Consider the following 19,974-nt stretch of genomic DNA (forward strand, 5'->3'; position numbering starts at 1 on the left):
TTTATAACTTGACTTTTTTTCATTAAAAAAGATGTTCCTTTAACCTCGAAACATATGTATGTACTTAAAATACACCGCCAGCTCAGTTATTCCATCCAAGGACTGCAGTTTCGTGCTTTTTAGCACTCATCAGCCCGGAATAGGAACCACATGAGCTGGAGGCGAAAAATCTCTTAATGGAGCCAAGAGAACGTATGTATGTAATATGTTGTAACTTACTACAACATATGTATGTAACTCTTATAGTTATTCGTACAATATTTACATTGTTAATTGGTTAACAGTTTTAACTTTTCGTACAAAAGTAAACATTTAATGCCTAATTGCGTACTTTAACAGCACTGCCGTGGGTGGGTAAAGGGCAGTCTCTGCACAAAAGAGTTTTCGAGATATTTGAAGAAATGTGTGTCAGATTCAATACAAACAATAGGTAAATGTTGGAATTAGACGCTTTTTCCGCGCTTTTTTTCGGCGGAAACCAAACAAACAAGCAAGGTTGGACAATAAAACTAACGTTCAATAGGTGACAAAAGTGCAAAAAAATGAAAAGCGAAAATTTTGCAGTTACTGCCCTGTACCTGCCCACGGCAGAGCAAATAATACATTCCTAATGCTAATATACACTCTCTTCAAACATTCTGTACTATAGGCCTTACAGGATTCTATGATCCAATTACCTATCTATTACAAAGTAAAGACTTTTTTTTAAATAGAAATTCTAAAAAGCGACAGCAGTTGTGAAGATTTGAAATCCCCCTCCCTTTAGAAAGTGAGGGGACAGTTGCCCCCCTCCATCCTAGCCGCCTATCCCAAAACTTTACTTTAAGGCTGCAGATTATGTCGATTTCAATGATTACAACCATTACAAAATAACGTCTCATCAACCCTCCGCAACTTCTCTTCAGACAATCTCCGAAATATGTTAGTCTTTATAGTAACATATGAAAAAAGGAGGTTTATTTAATTTACTTGCCACATACAAGCCGTGGAACGCATCATCAAGTGAATTGCATCAAGTCAAGTGTGTGGCCAGGAGAAAAGTGACGAGTTTATTTTCAGTTTTAAAATCCCGCAGAAAAATATGCCTGCATTTCTGCACAAAAGCGATTATAAGTTGCAAAAATAGATAATGTCTAAATAACCCCTAAAACCCTATAACACAACTCTAAATTCTAAAACATGTATATTTTCTAGTTTTAATAATGCGTGGTTAACAAGCTTTATAAACAGCTTCGTAATTTTTTCCTCAATGAATAGAAATCTATATGCTAAGTGCAGTTCTATTTTTTTACATGTTTCTCAGAGGGGTTTTAAAACGGTATTAACACTTTGATTTCTTATCAACTTTATTCTTACATGCAATTACAAAATAATTATAGACCTTATAAATTTTCCTTGCAAATTGCAAAAATTCCACCCTTGACGACACAGTCACAGAAAAAAAAGCACACACACACTTTTGGATTTTCCCTCTAAAATTTAAGCCTCTTAACAGATTAGAGGGGATTAACCAAAAGGCATGAAACTTAGAGTAATAATTTGTGTTGGGAAGTTACGAAATTCCGGTTCTAAAACGTTCTGCGGAATTTAAAATAATTTGTAAATATTTTCTTTGAGTTTTTAAAAACATTTCTAAAATTCAAGTATCTTGGCAGAGCAGAAAATATTAATTCAGAGCTTTCCGCACTAAGACTAAACGCAATGCAGATTTTTGATTTTTTTGACCCACACTCACAAGTATTGTAAGTTTGAGAAACCTAACATTTTTCAAGATAAGCCACCAAAAGTAGCATTTTTAAACTTAAAATGATTTTTTTTTTAAATTCAAGTGAGGAAACGAATTTTAAGAAACTGTAAGTGAAGTTTGGCACCATGTAATAACGAAAGAAATGTTGAAGAACCTCGTGGATTCCATGCCTAACAGAGTGGCTATTATAATGAAACGAGAGGCGGCGCAAAAACAAATAAATTCCTCATATCTTTCCTGTTAAATTAAAAATAAAAAAAAAACCTCGGTAAATGCAGATTTCAAAGGTTTTTTACCAAAATATTTGTAAAATTGAATTTACTAAAATAATGCACTTACCTCTTCTCTGAACTTTTTAATATTATCTCCTTTCTGAAAAGAAATAAACAGTTATAATCCTCAATATTTATAGTTATCTTGCATAAGGTCAGGTGAGGTGGAATGGGTATAAAAACAGGTATTTTTGAAATGATTATCAAACTATTCAAATTTGATACCCAACAATTACAAAACCTTAACTGAGTTTTTACATTTCAACAATACATTTCACACATCCATAGTTATTATTACTGAAATAATTTTATTATTTAGTGAAAAAGCTATTATTTCAAAGTCTGTTTTTTAACCCATTCCACCCCATGGGGTGGGGTGAAGTGGGTAGTAGTGTTTTAAAATTAAATGTCAGAGTGAAAACATGAAGTTATTTATTATTTTTTCACAAAAATATATTAATATAAGGGTAAAAATCTATTGAACAATGTATTCTGTAATTTCACTGCAATTAAAGGTATAATGTCCACCATCATTGAGGACTGGCTGACGTAGGTTTTAATGATCTGTATTTCTTCAATCTCCATTTTCGTATTATTGGGGAAGGTGAAAAAATTTCCCATCAAAGACTTCTTAAGAATTTTTATAACATAAGCACAAGTATATAAAGATTCTAGAACTTGAGCAGTAAAATACTTTTTAAATTTCTTAAAACTGTATTCAACTAGCGCCCAATCTCCTGTAGATATTATACTTGAACATAAGCTTAGTGGAATGGGAGTTTGATCACACTGGTTTTCAATTTATTTAGTCAGCTCTGGCGTTGTCTAGTGGTTGCATGGTATGACTCGTATTAGGCGGTAGGCAAATGATAATTTCACTATCGATAGCATGCTTTACAGTTTCGTAAGGTCAGTTGGCTTGCATGTCTTTTCAGATGTCTTGCGAAAAGTTTGAACCATTCTATAAAGATTGTGTCTTCCATCCAACCAGATTTAGTGCAGCCATAAGAAACTCCATAACGTAAGGATTTCAGAATATAAAACTTTTGATAAAATAAACAACTTACTTCAGCGTATAACTTTTAATGAGAAAAAAATGTGTAATTCCACAGCCTATGTCATTAAGTCTAATATTATACCCATTCCACCCCACTTAAAAAATTATAACATATTTCTTAAAAATCTATGGAATTTTTCTTTTCTGCTTTTTTCAGTTGACAAAGAAGAATTCCTTTAATAAAAATAACAGCAATAGAATGCTATCTAAATTCAAACAAAATCCTGAAAACAAAGTTTCAACGATATCAGTTAGTTTTCATTTTTACAGTATAACTTACAAGAAGGGTGTCCCTAAACTGACTGTTTCCATTCAGTTTTTTCTTGAACCAAAATAAAGTCAAACTATTGTAAATAACATGAGTGTTTTTATTTAAAAAAAAAATCTTTCTTTTCTGTAACTCGAAAGATTAATAAACTACCCATTCCACCCCACCTGACCATATTTAATTAGAATAAATTTTAAATCAAAAGTGCGTTTTGCATGATAAAGATATACTTTTCTCCCTTTTTTCTGAGTAGTAGTAGTAAATAAAAACTTTTACATTATCAAAACAAAAAAACAACATAACATGAAATGTTTTGCTGTTTTTCAGTGTGCAAATTGTAGCTTAATTCATATACATATCAGGTAACTCAGAAAGTTATATCAATTTAAAACTTTAAAAATAAGCATTAGTAAAATCACACAAATAAAACATTTTCCATAAAACTACAAGATTAAAATTTAAGAATGAAAATTGAAAAGCTAAATTTAAAATCTAGAAGCAGATAAAAAAATGGGCACTGTGATCTTGACATGAGTTTTCCGGCTATCCAACGTAAAGAAAAAACTAATACATTTATCTTCATTTAGGGTCTAGTCTTTGACAGGTAAATAGGTGAGATTTATTTATTTTTCCAGTCTTACTATGACAACATGTGCTGGATGTCTAAGAAATTAGTTGGAAAATATAGGTTTATTTGTAAAAAAGGCTTTTTCAAAAATAAATTGATAACGATTGAAAAAAAAAACGTTCCAATTTTCCAAAGGACCGATTTTGATACTTTTTACTGTAAAATATTACATTCATTTTTATATAGCAGTAAAAAAGATAAATAAAAACTACTTTTCATTTATTTTTTACTTCGACAGTACTACATGGTTTCTACTTCTGATATATTCCCATCTCAACTTCTGCTTAGTTTCCCCTATGGTTAGAATTTTGAACTGTAAAATTTCCTTGAATTTTGGTTGCAAGTCTTTAAAATTTCTTGTGTTAGCATTACTTCTTTTCTATGGCTATGACTTTCCTAAATATGGCTATAGGGACCTGGAGATTTTTCTGAAGAGAAAAAATACAAAATGAAACAGCGGCGACTTGTTTTTTTAGATCAAGAACCTCTCAGAAACCGTTTTATACTGAATTTGCCTATAAATTAGAAATAATTTTCCTGGCACCTAAATGTTTTTCCTGGCCCCTAAGATTTGTACTTTTTCTCGGTGGATAATTAATTAGGATTAACTTATAGGATAAATAATTTTATCGTTGTAGCTTTACAGCGTGTCCCCATTTAAACTGCAAGAGCTCTACTTTTGCAACCGTTAGTTCTAGATGCATACTTCCAGTTGCAAAAACGGACAAAATAAGATGCAGAAATAAGACGTGAAAAGTTTGAAGCAAAGAAAAAAATCGTGCAAAGTTACGAAATCATACTTTGTATATGGTCCGCAAGTCCCCAACGTTGCATTTGGAGAAATCACAAGCATAAAACCGTTCGAACACACAGACAAAAAAGTGGCATTAGTAAAATTAATATTCACTGAGATATAAAACGCAGCGTTTTGTGACTTACACCATTTAACATTTGCAGTCAATATCACCTTTTGGGTGGGAAGTTAGAGACTAAGAAGGATTTAAAATTTTATGTGTGCATAAGATGTTATTTTTCAAACTGTACGAACTTGTGTAGTGTGTTTTTACGCATCATAACATAAACATTCGCATTTACTTTTCAGTAGTAATGAAAAATATTGATGTATTTTTTTTTTTACTTCGACAAAGTGCCAATCTTCTGAAAGGGCGATACGGTTCCAATCTCATCTTCTGCGCGGTCTCCACTGATTCCACTCGAATATCTCTTTGAATTTTTATCGCAAATATTTCAAACTTTTTGTGCTAATGTTATTTTTCACTGGAGATTATTTACCTGTATGAAATGTAAAGGGCTGAGAACTATACAGAAAAGTTAGATTTCATTTTTTGACCTTTTCCTCTTCAAACTTTTCATGTATTTTCTCCGCATCTTCTTTTGAACATTTTTGAACTGGAAGTATGCGTCTAGGACTAACGGTTGCGAAAATAAACGAGGTTAAACGGGAACACGCTGTACAACTCTTTAAATCGGAACAGCCTTTTTTTAAAACTGGGTTTCTGAAATTAATTTTTCATGAGTGGTATTCGCTTTATTGTGTTTTCTAAAAGTGGATTGATTAGTCTTAAGAAACAGAAATTTTTTTACTTCGCAGAATTCATAGCATATAGCTTATCTAAGGCAGATCATGGTAGCGTGATCGAGAAATATCGGTCAACGTCGGACACAGATGCAATGCTGTACAGTGCGACGCAAAAGTTTAGACAATGAGCAAATTCACACAGATTTCGAAATCTATTTATTCAGTTTTCCTAAGACTACTTTAGTCTAAGGTGCTATGCATACTATATAATATTTATAGCAATGAAAAGTTGACTTGTGCATTTTACAAGTTTTTACATCGTAACAAAAAATTAACATTGTCTCAAAAGTTTAGACACAAACGAAATAAAAATTAAATAAAACAGTTTTAAAACCTGCTTGTGCATCCATTCTTCTTTATTAGTTCATAAATACGAGTTTCCATCGAAGAAACTAAATCTTACATGGTTTAGGGCTCAATTTTGTACCATACTTCCTCAATAGGTCTCTTAAGTTCCGATACAGAAGTGTATTGTCTACCATTGCTGTAAACTTTGCGACACATGATACCCCAAAGATTCTCTATAGGGTTGAAGTCTGGACTACACGCTGGCCGATTGAGAACTTTTATATTATTTGAATTTAACCAAGATTTTGTGTTTCCTGCAGTGTGAATCGAAGTATTGTCTTGCTGAAATTCCCACTGAGGGCCCCCTATAAGCTCAGAAAATGGTAGGAGATTATCCTCTAGTGTCTTAGTGTAATGCTGTGATGTTTGGCGACCACAGGTAAAGGTCAAAGACACTTGTCCATTGTAGAAAAACGCTGCCCAAACCATCACAGAGCCACCACCTTGTCGGCGACTAAAAAATCATCTGGTTTCCTTCCGTAAGTCATGCCAGTACGATGTCCAGCCATCTGGACCATCCAGATTCCACTTTTTTTCGTCGCTAAATATTGCTGATATCCATTTCGATCCATATGACATATGATTTCGAGCCCACAACATTCGTTGTGATTTATGATGTGGCTTAGAGCTGGTTTCTTTTTCATTTTGCAGTGAACCATTGTCCCTGTTTCCAAATTTCGTCTACGAATCGTATCCTTTGATACCGAAAGCCCCAAGGAGCTTTGAACTTCACGAACAGTCATTTGTTGGGTACTTGCTGGTCTTTGGATCTGACGATCATGCCGTTTATTCGTCACACGCGGCCTCCCAGATCTGCGTTTTGCTTTATAATTGCAGTGACTTGATAAAACTCGATAAATAGATTTCTTTGCTCTATTAATAATAGCCGAAATTTCAAGAACAAGCTTACCTTCAGCTTTCAACTGCCAAATCTTAGTTACCTCATCCGCTTTAATCTGCTCAGCTCGCGGCATCTCGACTACCAAGTGTTATCGTTGGCAGACCTTAAGTACAAGAGGCCTGTGATGTCATCTCTTTTAAATTTGCATATACGAAAAAAAATTCACAGAAACTCGTAATAATAGTTTCTAAACTTTTGCAACAAGCAAATTTCTATTTTTATCCAAAACAGTATTGTTAAAGCATATCAAACAATTGTATTTTGTTTATTGTGAGAGTGTTGTGAAGGTTTATAACAACACCCTAATTTTGTATAAGAATTTGACTCCATTATTTTATAAAAATCGACAAAACTTTATTTACATCACATATACTTCAAGAAGTCGTCATTTTTATTTTCTCAAGACCAAATTTCGTGGAATACGATCTCGTGCGTCTTTTTCACTTTTTTTAATTACGTGTTGCCATTCGGCAGTTTGTGTTAAATAGAAATAAAATAATTAAATTTAAGAATTAAAAGACATTAAAAATATGGATGAAAATATAATACTAGAGAATTATCATTACGTGGTAATAATTTTGACTGAGAAGGGCACTTCAATTGTATTTCAAAAGAGTTTTTGAATATGTTTGCAGACTTTTGTATTTCTACTATCGCAATTCTAAATTCTACAGCTGAAGAACGTCGTGTGTGTTCCTTTATCGGCGCGGTAGAAACTTGCTGTCAAAATGAAGACAAAGTAGTGGTAAGATATGAAGGTGGATAATTCTATATTTGGCACCTTTTTCTCAACATAATTCTGAAATGAAATTACATGTTTAGCCAAGATTGCGTGCTTGATCGAAAGTTATACCGATCCACTTGTCAAATTATTGAGGTATAAACCGTTTTCATTCATACAACCAAAAAAATAATAATACACAAATACCTGAGCTCGCTCTCTAGTTCTGCTGTTAATCTATGGTTAGTTCCTGAAAAGTCGTCAGAATGAGTTTGTTGACCGTCTGTATACCTCGCGCATTCAGTTATAAAAGTTTTATTTTATTTATTGTACATGTTATGTTTGACTTTCACCAGTTTAGAGGAAATAAAGAAATACTTTACGCTTGAATTAGTGTCTATTTAGCCATAAAAAATTACATTTCCGTATATATGTTTAATAATATAATGGAACGTCAAAAATTTGAACTATAATGTGAACGATAGGTGTTCGGATTTTCAAATTGTTCCGATTTTCAAAAACAACAAAGAAAGTACAGCTTAGGAGAATAGCGTGCCATTTAATCAAATCAAGTGGTTAGACAATATGTATGGACATACCACACAATTTAGTACATAATGTTATAACATACCATTATATTTTTTAGCAAAAAAAACCCCTCATTGTTTACTGAATAGTAAAGATTTTTTAAAAAAAGTTTCATGGGAGTGAGTTCGGATTTTTTGACGGCTCGGATATCTGAATTTCGGAGTTTTTTACGTTGTACCGTATTGCGATACCTATTGCAAAAAAAAAAAAAAAAAGGTTTATGGTCATGCTAAAAATTTGTTCCGAGATTGGGGTTAAGGCAACGGCTTATAGCTTTTGCAGCGTAAAAGAGTATGCAAGGAGTGTTTCGAAGAAAGAGAAGAACGTGGGTCCTACATCTGAATCATCAGTCAGGAATTTGGAAAAAAAGGAAGAACTTCAGTTCTGGTATTATTCACGGACTCTGAATCTGTCAAAAACTTAATCTGCGATGTTTGTGAAAATTATGTAGAAAATCTAACATCTTTTTTTTTTTTTTTGTAATTTTTAAATAAAATAATAAAGTTTCTTAACTGTTTCTCGTAAGAAATCTTCATTTACACAGTATCCATGGCTGTATGATGTATTAATAAATCTGTTGTACTGAGTTTACCCTAACCTTGGGGTACTCTCATACGCTATTATTCTTTTTCCATAAAACTTACTTAGAAATTACGTAGAGAAAAAAGAAAAAATGTTACCAAGGAACGTTACAGGAAATGACTTAATTAGGGTCTGGTGGGGGAAAGTGGTGAATGGGGTAAAGTGGTCATACGTCAAATAAATGGCTATAGCTTGGAAATAAATGTTCGAATGAATGCGAAAACTTTATTTTAGGGTGGGGCAGCTAGAAACTACATTTTGAATACAAAATTTTACAATTGGCAACTTTTTTTTTTTGTGAAAAAAAATATTTTGTGTGAATATGAAAATTTTAAATATCTAAACACCTTTTTTAACTTCCTTGGAAAATTTTGTTCGTTATAATTATGCACAGATTGACTGCGCAGGAAGCTTCCTACATGTCTCAAGTACTGGTCATGTATTTATGACTACTTCCCCTACCGCATGGGGTAAAATGGTCATAAATACATAGGGAAATGAAAGTGTTATCAAACTACTTAAATCAATGTTTCTTTTCCTGAAATTCAATGTACCATATTCTTTAGTAATGCAATGTAATATAACAACAATAGAAGTTGAAATGTTTAAAGAATTTATTGTATTTACTATCCACCTCTAAGTTGAAAATCTTCGATTTTATGACCACTTTACCCCACCAGATCCTACTTTTAATAAAAACGGAAGTATCAACGGCATAGGGAGAAATATATAAAATGACTTAAGTTTAAGCCACAACTCCAGTTTTTCTTTTCGTAGCAGGCTTAGTGAAATGCGGAAAAAAACAAAAATATGCTCAGTTTTCTTTTTCTTTTTAAGTACTTGTATTTCTCGTCACGTGTTCGTTTGATGCAAGTTAAGAAAATAAAAGAATGCAAAAAAGCAATAACTAAAACTTGACAGGGTCTCAATACATAAATATATTCTAAAAAGTAACGTATCTAGAAACTTTTCCAAAATTTTATCCGTTATGAGGCTGACCTTTTCATAGATACACGGCATGAATTCATTGTTTAATTAATAGAAATATTCACTAAATGCCAAATGATCAATAACGCCAATAAGCATTGTGTAACGTTAAGCTTTGTTAACACTGAATCGCGAAGATCCCAAAAACGAAAGCCACTTTATGGTCAAAAAATGAGCGAAAGATTGGTATGTAATTACTTTCAGAAAGTACTACTCGTTATGACAGCATCAGTGCATGCTAAAAATTTTGGTGTTAGGAGTTTTTAAATTCTTATGGTTTTCATAAAAGCAATGGTACTAAAATGAATAAGAATCATTTGAAAACAATGAATGTTGTCTTACCTTCCCGATGATGCTTCCAACTTCCTATAAAAAAAATAAAGATACAATTATTTAAGAAGGCTTTTTATAAATATTAATTAAAACATGCAAAAATACAATGAGCTCAAAACTGATAAAAGGAAATTAAAATTTAGAATTTTGGGTACAAAATAACATGTTGTAATTTTCTCAACATTTTTAATTGCAAGAAGGACGGAGACAAAAAATTAAAAATTGAAATTCATTCAAACAGGGCCTCGTTGGCCACAAAAGTCACCGAGGCCGCAACCGAAATGCTGGACATGAAATTTGTTTAATAAGTTGTACATTTTTAAAAGGGCTAAGTTACCATCGAATAACTCAGATGATTATCTAAAGCAAGTGTTATCAAACTTATGTAGTCTGCGGACCAACTCTAGTATAAAAGTTTCGAGTCGAACACCATCCTAGAACACTTTTTTTTAAAGACTTAATTTTTGATTTAATGATTCCAGAAGTTTTAGCCATTGAACCATGTTCATAGTAAATATTGACAAAAATACATCGCTAATTCTTTCAAATAAATAGTTTTACCCAATTAATTTAACAAATCACTACAAAAATGAAAATTTCAAAACTTTTTAAAAAAAAGTTGCATTTTATAATATTACATTAAAATCACATTTCTTGGTCAAATATTGCTCAAAATGCACCTCATTGTAATATTTTCTGCAAATGATTTGCACTTATTTTCCTATACCAGAACCGCGATTTCGGCTTTATGCCGGAAAGTTTTATTGTGGGTTTCTGCATTAAGTTCACTTTTATAGGTAGGGTGAGAAAAATGATGGACCGGACTTCAAATAATCATGTTTTCGAAACAGCTGCACATATTACAATAAGTGATACACGTATTTAAGGAGAAACTTTTCAATTTTTGTTTTAGGTAAAGTTGAGTTACACAAATGTGTAATGCGTGAGTACGTTGTGCAAAATGTTCAATTTCAAATGCTCAATGTTGAAGCCTTTTGTTACACCACAACATCAAATCTGTAATCCAGTTCATTCCCCACATTTTAAGTATAACACTGCCACTGGTCCGTAACGTTGCATAAGTGCGTTCTTGACATTTTTATAGTGTTTTCGGTATCGGAGGTTAACAGTGTCTTAGACACAACCCCATAAAAAGAAATCACATGGCGTGTGAAATGAATTGGGTTACAGATTAGACGTTTGTCGCGTTAGAAAAGTCTCACACATCGAGCATTTGTAACTGAAAAAACTTGGTATATTTATCTTCATATTCATGTATCACTTATTGTAATGAGAGCAGTAATTTCAAAAATATGATTGTTTAAAATCGGGTCCATCATTTGTGCTCACCCCCTCTGATTTTCTGTAATACAACAGTAAGGAAAACCCTCTGTTCACATATTTTTTTTTTTCAAAACGGAATCACATAGTGTGAGCAGGGGTGTTCTCATAGGGTTTTCTCCATATACGTCGTATACTCTCAAATTTTTTTAGACATAAAGCGTATACCCTCAAGCTTCAAAAATTTTCATATTATAACATAGTATATCTATGATCGCATACACGTATTGTGCGTAATAAATTACTAGGGGTACACCTTCAGAAAAACTGATAGGAACATCACTGAGGTGTGAGTGTTGCATTTGCAACTGAAGGTTAATCAAATCTTAGAAATTTCCTGTCCAGTAACAATTTAACGAACAATTGCAACATTTATCTGAACCTTAGTGTAAATTCCTAATAATTTTAGTAGTGCAAGTAGTAATACTAAACAACCTCACGAGAGCCAGAAAATGATGGATTAAGTTCAATGTTGGGCCTTAAGAGATTGAATGCCGAGTTATCTTATTTTCGTTCTGTACTCTATATCTCAACAAATGTTTCCTATCTCAACAGGATACTCCCAAAAATGGTTTCAAATTCTTTCTATGATAACAAAAGAGGGTAAATCTGTTTAATTTGGCCGGAAGTATGTAAAAGAGAGTAGTTATACCCCTGAAGGTTTTAATTCAAAATAATTTCATACAATTTCTGAATTGTGAATCATGGAAACATTTCAACATAACATGTCCAAGAAGTATATTAAAAAACTAGAAAAACTTAATAAATATAGAGTTTTTAAAGCGATTTCCTAAACCTGCGAGAAGCAAAACGTTTTTTTTTCCTACAGAGAAAAATACATGCTAAAAACAACGTTATAAAATAAATTTTAAAAAAATGCTGATGTGTCTCGTATAACCCTGAACCATATGCATGCAATATTTTTGCAACTTAGTGCTTTAATTACGCTGTTGTTTTCATAATTAGATATAGATACTAATCATTCATAACTAGATATAGATACTAATTATGATAATGCATTTATTCATTTTGAATACTGACAAAAATTTACTCAGTAGAAATATAATGCTGTATTTGAATTTGACACGAAAGATTTTCTTTTTCTTATTTGTTTCATAGAGCATCAATCGTATGACTAAAAATTGATTTAAGGAACCAAAATAAATGAGCACTGTAACAACCTAGTGAATGTCAAGAAAACATAACCACAGGTTGAGAGAAAAAGACATTGAGCTTAGTGAAATAATTTTTCAGCAAGTGTGTGCGTATACTAAAAAAAACGTTCATAAAAAGACAAAAAAAAAAAAAAAAAAAAAAAGAAGGTGTAAGCGTCAGAGACACACGCCTTATTGTGAAATAATTTACGAAATATTACTTTTATTACGTCTTTTTTTTTGGGGGGGGGGAAGTGATATTTATCACCACAAGAAGCCTCTTCAGAGAAGTTCTTGCGAAAATTGTTCGCTATAAGAGGTTGGCGCTTAATGGAGATAACTATAAATTAAACATCATTAGAAAGTGACTTAAGAGCAAAGAAGCGAATAATTTCTTACATTTTGGCAAAACTTTAACAAATATTAACTTTTTTTTGGCAAACAATTCACGGTTGAACGTTTGTTTTGTATTTTCAAACTATTTAAACTAACTTTAGTTTCTTAAAATGAATGGGAAACGGTTGTGACATCAAGTAAGCAGTTCCTTTGTTCATTTCAAAAGTACAGAAAAGTTTCAAATGCCTAGAAAAAGAAGCTAGGAGAGGGTAGGACTGCAATTAGAACTGGGGTAACCTCTTTCCCAAAACAAACTGTCCCTTGAACCTCGTCTCTTCGAAGGAATAATGTGTTTTGTTTCCAAAAGGAATGTGATACGGACCTAAATCTCGTATTTTCGTAAATCTCCTTGAGGATTTTTTAAGCGTACCAAAACATGATGGTGTATAGGTTAGCGAGGGTAATAGCTCCCATTGCAACGCAAACTAATAAAAAAACAGGTACTGATTTTAGGATATATATATATATATATATATATATATATATGCAGGGGCGGACTGGCTGACTTTGGCCCAGTCGGCAAAAGGATATTTTGGTCCACCTCTGTAAATTAAAAAATTTCAACAGTGTCGGATCTCCATTCTTTCGAGGTTGAGCGAAAACATTAAACTACCGCTAGTTCTTGTTTTCCTTTAAGTTTCTAAGTTTGAGAGGTTCTAGTTCCCTTCCAGGCGATATTTTCAAAATTGATGTCAAAAACCGCAATTTTAGTTTTTGGAAACGTTAGAGGAGAAGGAAAAGAAGGGGTTCCCCACGATTTTGTTTTCTTTCTGGTTTTTCTTTTCGAAACTAAAAGGGATCTGGTAACTCAACTTCGGAATTTTTCGACATTGAAATTTTAAAAACGTAATCTTATAATATGTTTAGAAACATTAAAAGGAAAGGTGACAGGCTTCCCTAGTGTTTTTCCAGGATTTTTTAGGGCGGCACTGTGACCTTCCGTTTTAAGCTAACCCTTAACTTAATCAACCCTCCTTAACCCTTAAAAAAATAAACAAAACTTCACAAAAGCAAAATTTTTTTAAGCCTATCCTTGAAACGTCACTCCTTCATTTCAATCATTTAACAAATCTGATTAGAATGTCTCAGAATTTTTAGCACTATTTTTAAAATCTGAACTTTTATCTGAAAGCGCACTGAACCTTTTGTGGTCTGTGGTATTTTTTTTCTGAAATTGAAATCAATTTTAGGCTGTAGTGCAGATAAAAGGGTTACGGAGCTCTCCCACGGAAATTTCTTTGAGTGAAATTTTAAGTTATCTTTAATGACTTTAAAGGAATGGCGAATGTTCGAAGACTTATTTTGAAAATTTTTCGATATTTAAGTGAAAAACACAATTGAGAGCCTTGATGCAAGAACCAGGTAAGTCCGGGCTCATTGATTTTTGGTAAGACCCATAAATAACATCTGTTATCTTTTCCATATTATTTACTACAAAGCAAGGGTTTGATATTACATTTGTGCCCCCTTTTTGCACCAATCGGAATATCTATATTGTCCACACACAAAAATAAATTTAAAAAACAAAACAAAAATTGAAAAATTTGGGCTTGCTTGGTTCTTGCATCAAAGCCCTCAATTGTTACCAAAAGTAGAGTCAGGAGACTCTTCTCCGAAGTTTTTCGAGTTTGACGTTATGAAAACGCGACTTTATAGGCTTTGTTTCTAAACGATAGGAGAAATAAGGGATGCGAGGTTCAGGCTTCTCGAACTTTTGATCATAAAATCGTTCTTGAATTTAAGTCAATTTCAAATATTTTACGGTATTAGAGAGTTCAGGGGTGCTTTTTTGAGATTGAAAGCCTTGTTTAAGCTGTCTTTGAGGACGCAGAAGTGTCAGGATATCCCCAGAGCTTTTTTGTCATTGAAGATTTAAAAATGCTGTTTATGGCTGCATAGGGAAACGTTACGAGTGTGTGCACGTTAAAGTACTCAGTCTTAAGTTAAGTACGTGTACTCTCCCAAGGAAATTTTTCAGTATTGAAGGTCTAAAAACGAATTTCTATGCTATGATTTTACTGACGTAAAGGGGGGATTCTGAGATTTTCCTAGGAAATTTTTCGACACTGTGGTTTCAAAATATAGGGGAAGTGATAAGAGATTTAAGAACTCTCCCATCTAAGTCGAATTTTTGTCCTGTTTAAGATCCAGTTTATCGGAGTCCGGACTTGCTTTCCCGTATGCGATTCCGAAATGAAAGTACTTGTAGCGATAATTTACAATAGACCAAGGAAATCTCTTGCTAACTTACAACATTTAGTTGAATCCGTCCCAACCAGCTGAGTTGCTGAGTACGTAGTGAATGTTACGGTTGTCCTTTTCCAATTGAGCCAGCAATCCAGTATATTGTGCCCTCATATTTGTTGCGCCGATTCTAAATGGGCAGTCAACAATTTTCGAATTTTCGAGGCTGCAGAGAGAAAATTTTCTATTTATCTCCGAGGTTGTTCCCTTATCCTAAGTGTTTCTATTGTTGTCATCTTGGCTACTAGCCTTTTTAATAGCATTAAATTTATTTCCCCTTGGAATGGATGCATAAATATAGCTGGTATAAGACTGAAATATCATTTATAGCAGTGGTACCCAACCTACGGCCTGCGAACCTCATGGGGCCCGCGAAGCTGACCTACATGTGGCTCGTTATGAAACGCAAAATATGTTCTGAAGCATTTCAAACCTACTGATCATTTTCATTCGGTCTTATGAATGATAGATGCAAAATTTGAAGCCAAATAGTAATGCATTGGTTTCTGACCCAGCCACGCGTTGCTGTGGCAAAGAAGTTGGATTAAAATAAACTTGAACTCATTATTTTGATAGAATCAAATAAATATTTTTAATACAGCTTAAAATAGTATAGTCGATTTTATAATATATCAGATTGATAATGGGCGTTATTCAATGTAAAAACGATTCCTAAATGTTCCTGGAAAATTATGGGCAGCTGATGTGGCCAATTTCTGCCAGTATCATGTCAAGCCAAAACCCGGAAAGTTTTCCGATAAAAGTTAATAACCTTCCTGAAATCATCTCGGAAGCCTCTTGAAAAATTCGAAGATCTTCCCGTTTGAAGTTAGTCGTGTTTCTGGAACTTTAGTGTAAACTTAGGAAGGGATACAAAAAAAAGCTTAGCACCTTTCTGATTTATTAAGGAACTTCTATAAGCAGTAATGCAAACATAGCCAAAGCTTAGCCAGAACTGCAAGCAATTATTGTCGAAAATTTTTACTCAGTATCGTTTCGGATTTGTTTTTTTTTTTTTTTTGTTTTTTTTTACCGTGCAGGCTGAAGTTAGTACTTATTGAATTCAATAAGTACTAACTAAATTTTCTATGGAAAAAGCACTATACTTACGGTTAGTAAATTTTGTAAGTATAACTTCCGCAAAAAAAAAAAAAAGTAACTTGAAAGTGATAGTAAATATCGAAACTGATTGTAAAATAACCGAATGTAGAAACTAAGGGTAAACCACCATACACTTTTAGATTCTACACTACATTTTATTCACATTAGCTTTCTCTATAGTTTGTAATCAATAACTTCTTTACAAAATACACTAACTAAATTAAAAACGTATAAAAATTAAATTTTTTCAATGAAGTAGATAACATTGACTTCGAACTGTTGTTTCTATTATTTGAAAACTGAAAACTGTCTAAGCACTAAGTTGTGCACAATGTTCTTGATCAACCAGTCTTTTGCTAATACGAAAAGTATGATAACTTTCCACGTGTGAGTAGGCAATATTTCGTTGCCCATAAGGGAAATATTTATGTTTCAAGTACAAACCGAAAGAAGACATTTTTTGTTCTTTAAATCTATTTATGGTCTTTGCAAAAGCTAAACGAATCAAAAATTGAAGCCTTTCAAATGTGTTTGAAAATTATGACGCTAATAATGGATTACGTGGCAACACAAACATTTCTCATTTAAACTTTTCCGACAAATATTGTTGACTTTTAATGTAGAAACGTGTACCGTTGCGTAATTTAGGTGGGTTTAAATCGCGAAAAAGAATAAATTGTTGAGCCAATTTTCAACCGGAAATCGTGTAGACGCATTCCTGGTGTATCCAGAGAATTTAAAAATTCATTTGGAGTGTTTACTGCTTTGTTTTCATCGACAACTGTATAGGCTTGTTCAGCATCAATGGGGAGCTTTTTTTTTAAAGCCGTCAGTAATGGCTCATTATTCGCAATAATTGTAGCTAAGACAGAGTCATTGCTCTGTCGTTATACGTTGCAAATCAGTGTTAACTAAGTCGGTGGCCCAACTATCAAGTGACGCATATCATAATAACTAAGTGGCAAATTTGAAATTGAAACGCAAAAACCTTCAGTTAAAACTAAAGCTTCATATTCATCTCTGGTGTAAAATCTGGATTTGGACATTTGTGTGTTTGTTAAACTTTATGAAATACGTCTTCAAACGTGAAAGTAATATAGTTTCTCCTTAAAAAATAATGATTGTGTTGGATAGTATGTCGTCAAAATTGTTTTAAACAGTTGACGAATACTGTTTCTCCTTATGTAAACCTGAATTAGAAAGTGTCAACTCCCAATGACTTTGTGCTACCAATAAATACAATTTGCGACATGCATCAGGATATGTATTTGACAGTCGACAATTGACGATCCACAAATATTCCTGTCTGTTCGGGAATGTTTACCGAAAACAAAACTGCTACAAAACCAGCGCGATTACAGAGGCAATTATGATTTTTAAAAAATTAAATTTATCTGGAAATAGACTCTCAATTAGTTCACTTTTCGTCTCAACGGCAGTGCAGAAATTGTCTGGCTATTTGTTGTACTGTATATTTTGATACAGTTCAATTTCACCGTTTCCAATACTCAGCAATTGCTTAGAAAATACTTGAGCGATTAGATTATTTTGCGTTTATACTCGCATGTTCATGGCCAATCGCATTATCTCGTCATTACGCTATAAAAAACGTTTTTTTAAACATGCGTTGATTTCATCGGAATAACTGGTAATGTCTGCCGGAAGTCCCCAGACAGTATTCAGACAATTTCGCCTAAAAGTTTATCATTGCCATTCAAATCTTGCATAATCCTATGATGTGCTTCGAATGAATGCTTTTACTCATGAGCCATAGTACACTTATCCCAAATTATAATTTCACTCTCTTGCAACACTACAGCCATACCACGTCTTTTTTTTCTTTATTGTACACATTGCGTTTTGTTTGTTATGAATATCTAATAGGCAACTTTAAAGCTGAATGTGCTGCTCGTGTAACATCTAAAAAAAGTAGCAGCAATGCCTGACGATGCAATTGTCACTGCAATTTTCTGTTGCGAATGTATCTTTGCAAGAATTAATGATATTAAAAATTTCCTGGGGAACAAAATAAAGAAAATAATTGTTTTCCGCTTAAATTCATTAACTTTCCTGAAATAAACCTGGAATATTTTTGATGAATTCAGTAGTCTTCTTGGTTAAAAAGGCAGTTATGATTCTGGCACCTGCAGAGAAGCCTAACGCACGATTAATATAATAGCCCGGAACCTTCCTGCTTTTCTAAGAAAGCTCTCAAAGCATTAATACACGCATTGCCAACGCGAAGACAGACTCTCAAGCAAGTAGCTCGAATGTAGTTCCTCTGCAACTCTTGCCAAGCTTCGTGATCTAGATAACTTTTCGCACTCATTGGGTGTTGAGTCAATCTGGACAAACCGCAATCACTCCGAAACCGATACACCTATTAAATACGTTTAGTTAATCTTGATACTGGTGGAGAAAAATACTTTCCACAACGGTGTGAAATCTGCAATTTGTAGCAATTCAAGGAAACGTTTTGAAAAATATAGTTGATTTTCTCAGGAAGTAAATAATAACCTGTAATATCCCGAAACGTTATATGGAAAATCTAAGCAACATCTCTGAGTTTTTTTTATCATGGTGTTTTTAGCAGTAAGTCATACGATGTCAGAGTTATATCGATTAAATAACTTACACCGCCATCTATGAAGAATTTTTAGAAGTAAACAATTAATACACACTATTATTGCATAATTAATATGAAATTTGCAGTAAAAAATTATAAAAACTATCCTATCTTTTAAGTTGGACCAAATGACACATAGATATGAAATTTGAGAAAAATCGGTTGAGTAGTTTCGGAGTTTACGCGGAACAAACATCGTGACACGAGATTTATATATATATATATATATATATATATATACACACATATATATATATATATATATACACATATATATACACACACACACACACACACACATATATATATATATATATATATACATATATACAATATACATAGATATACCAAAGGTGATTGCCCAGTACTGGAATGCAAATGAGAAGTAGTTGAGTTCAAAATACGGATGCAAACGGGGTTTTTTTTTTGAACGGGAGGAGGGAATCCCACCCAGAACTCTTGATTTTAAGCCATATTACCTATACTAATAAGTTAATTTAGATAGATGTAAGCACTGCTATGAAGCAATTAACTTCCAGGAGAACACTCTTGCTAAGTGACTAGGTCTTAAGTCGACAATAAGCTCCAGTGGCTTATATGAGGCGCCTCGTTTTGTAACTTATACCACTTTAAACTCGTGGACTTGTGCTCATTTACATTTTTTTAGCCGGGGGGGGGGGGGGGGGGATCTAACGGTTAGTAAAAAAATAAAATTTTATGCGTGCATAGAGTGCGTTTTTCCAAATTGCCCAAGAATTTGTAGCCTGTTTTTACGTATCATAGAATAACATTTGCATTTATTTTTCAATAGCAATGAAAATAATAAATAGTTTACTATTTTACTTAAAAAACGTGGGAGATATGTTCCTGTCTCATTCTCAGCACGCCCCCTTAGAATTTTGAACTCAAATAGCTATACTTTTTAAACTCAAACATCTAATTACTCTTAAAATATTTTTTTGTTTTTAAAAATAATGATTTGTACGGGTAGCGGGCACGCTTGCAGTGCGTGCACTTTGGATACAAGAAATGCTTTATTTTTTGAAGAAAAAAACGCTCATAACAAAGTAATGAGTACAA

General features: G+C 33.0%; 1 protein-coding gene across 3 annotated transcripts in view; it reads right to left on the reverse strand.

The window, feature by feature from the left end:
• The window catches only part of LOC129218138 (poly(rC)-binding protein 3-like), a 222,178-nt gene that overhangs the window by 132,259 nt on the left and 69,945 nt on the right, over positions 1–19,974 (reverse strand). For all 3 annotated transcript variants that reach the window (XM_054852352.1, XM_054852350.1, XM_054852351.1), the window contains exons 3-4: positions 10,042–10,065; positions 2,087–2,119 (exon numbers count right to left, since the gene is read on the reverse strand). In XM_054852352.1, coding sequence (XP_054708327.1) covers positions 2,087–2,119; positions 10,042–10,065 — 57 coding nt within the window. The remainder of the gene's footprint in view (positions 1–2,086; positions 2,120–10,041; positions 10,066–19,974) is intronic.

This window comes from Uloborus diversus, chromosome 3 (genome assembly GCF_026930045.1).
Source record: "Uloborus diversus isolate 005 chromosome 3, Udiv.v.3.1, whole genome shotgun sequence".
NCBI classification, from domain to species: Eukaryota; Metazoa; Arthropoda; class Arachnida; order Araneae; family Uloboridae; genus Uloborus; species Uloborus diversus.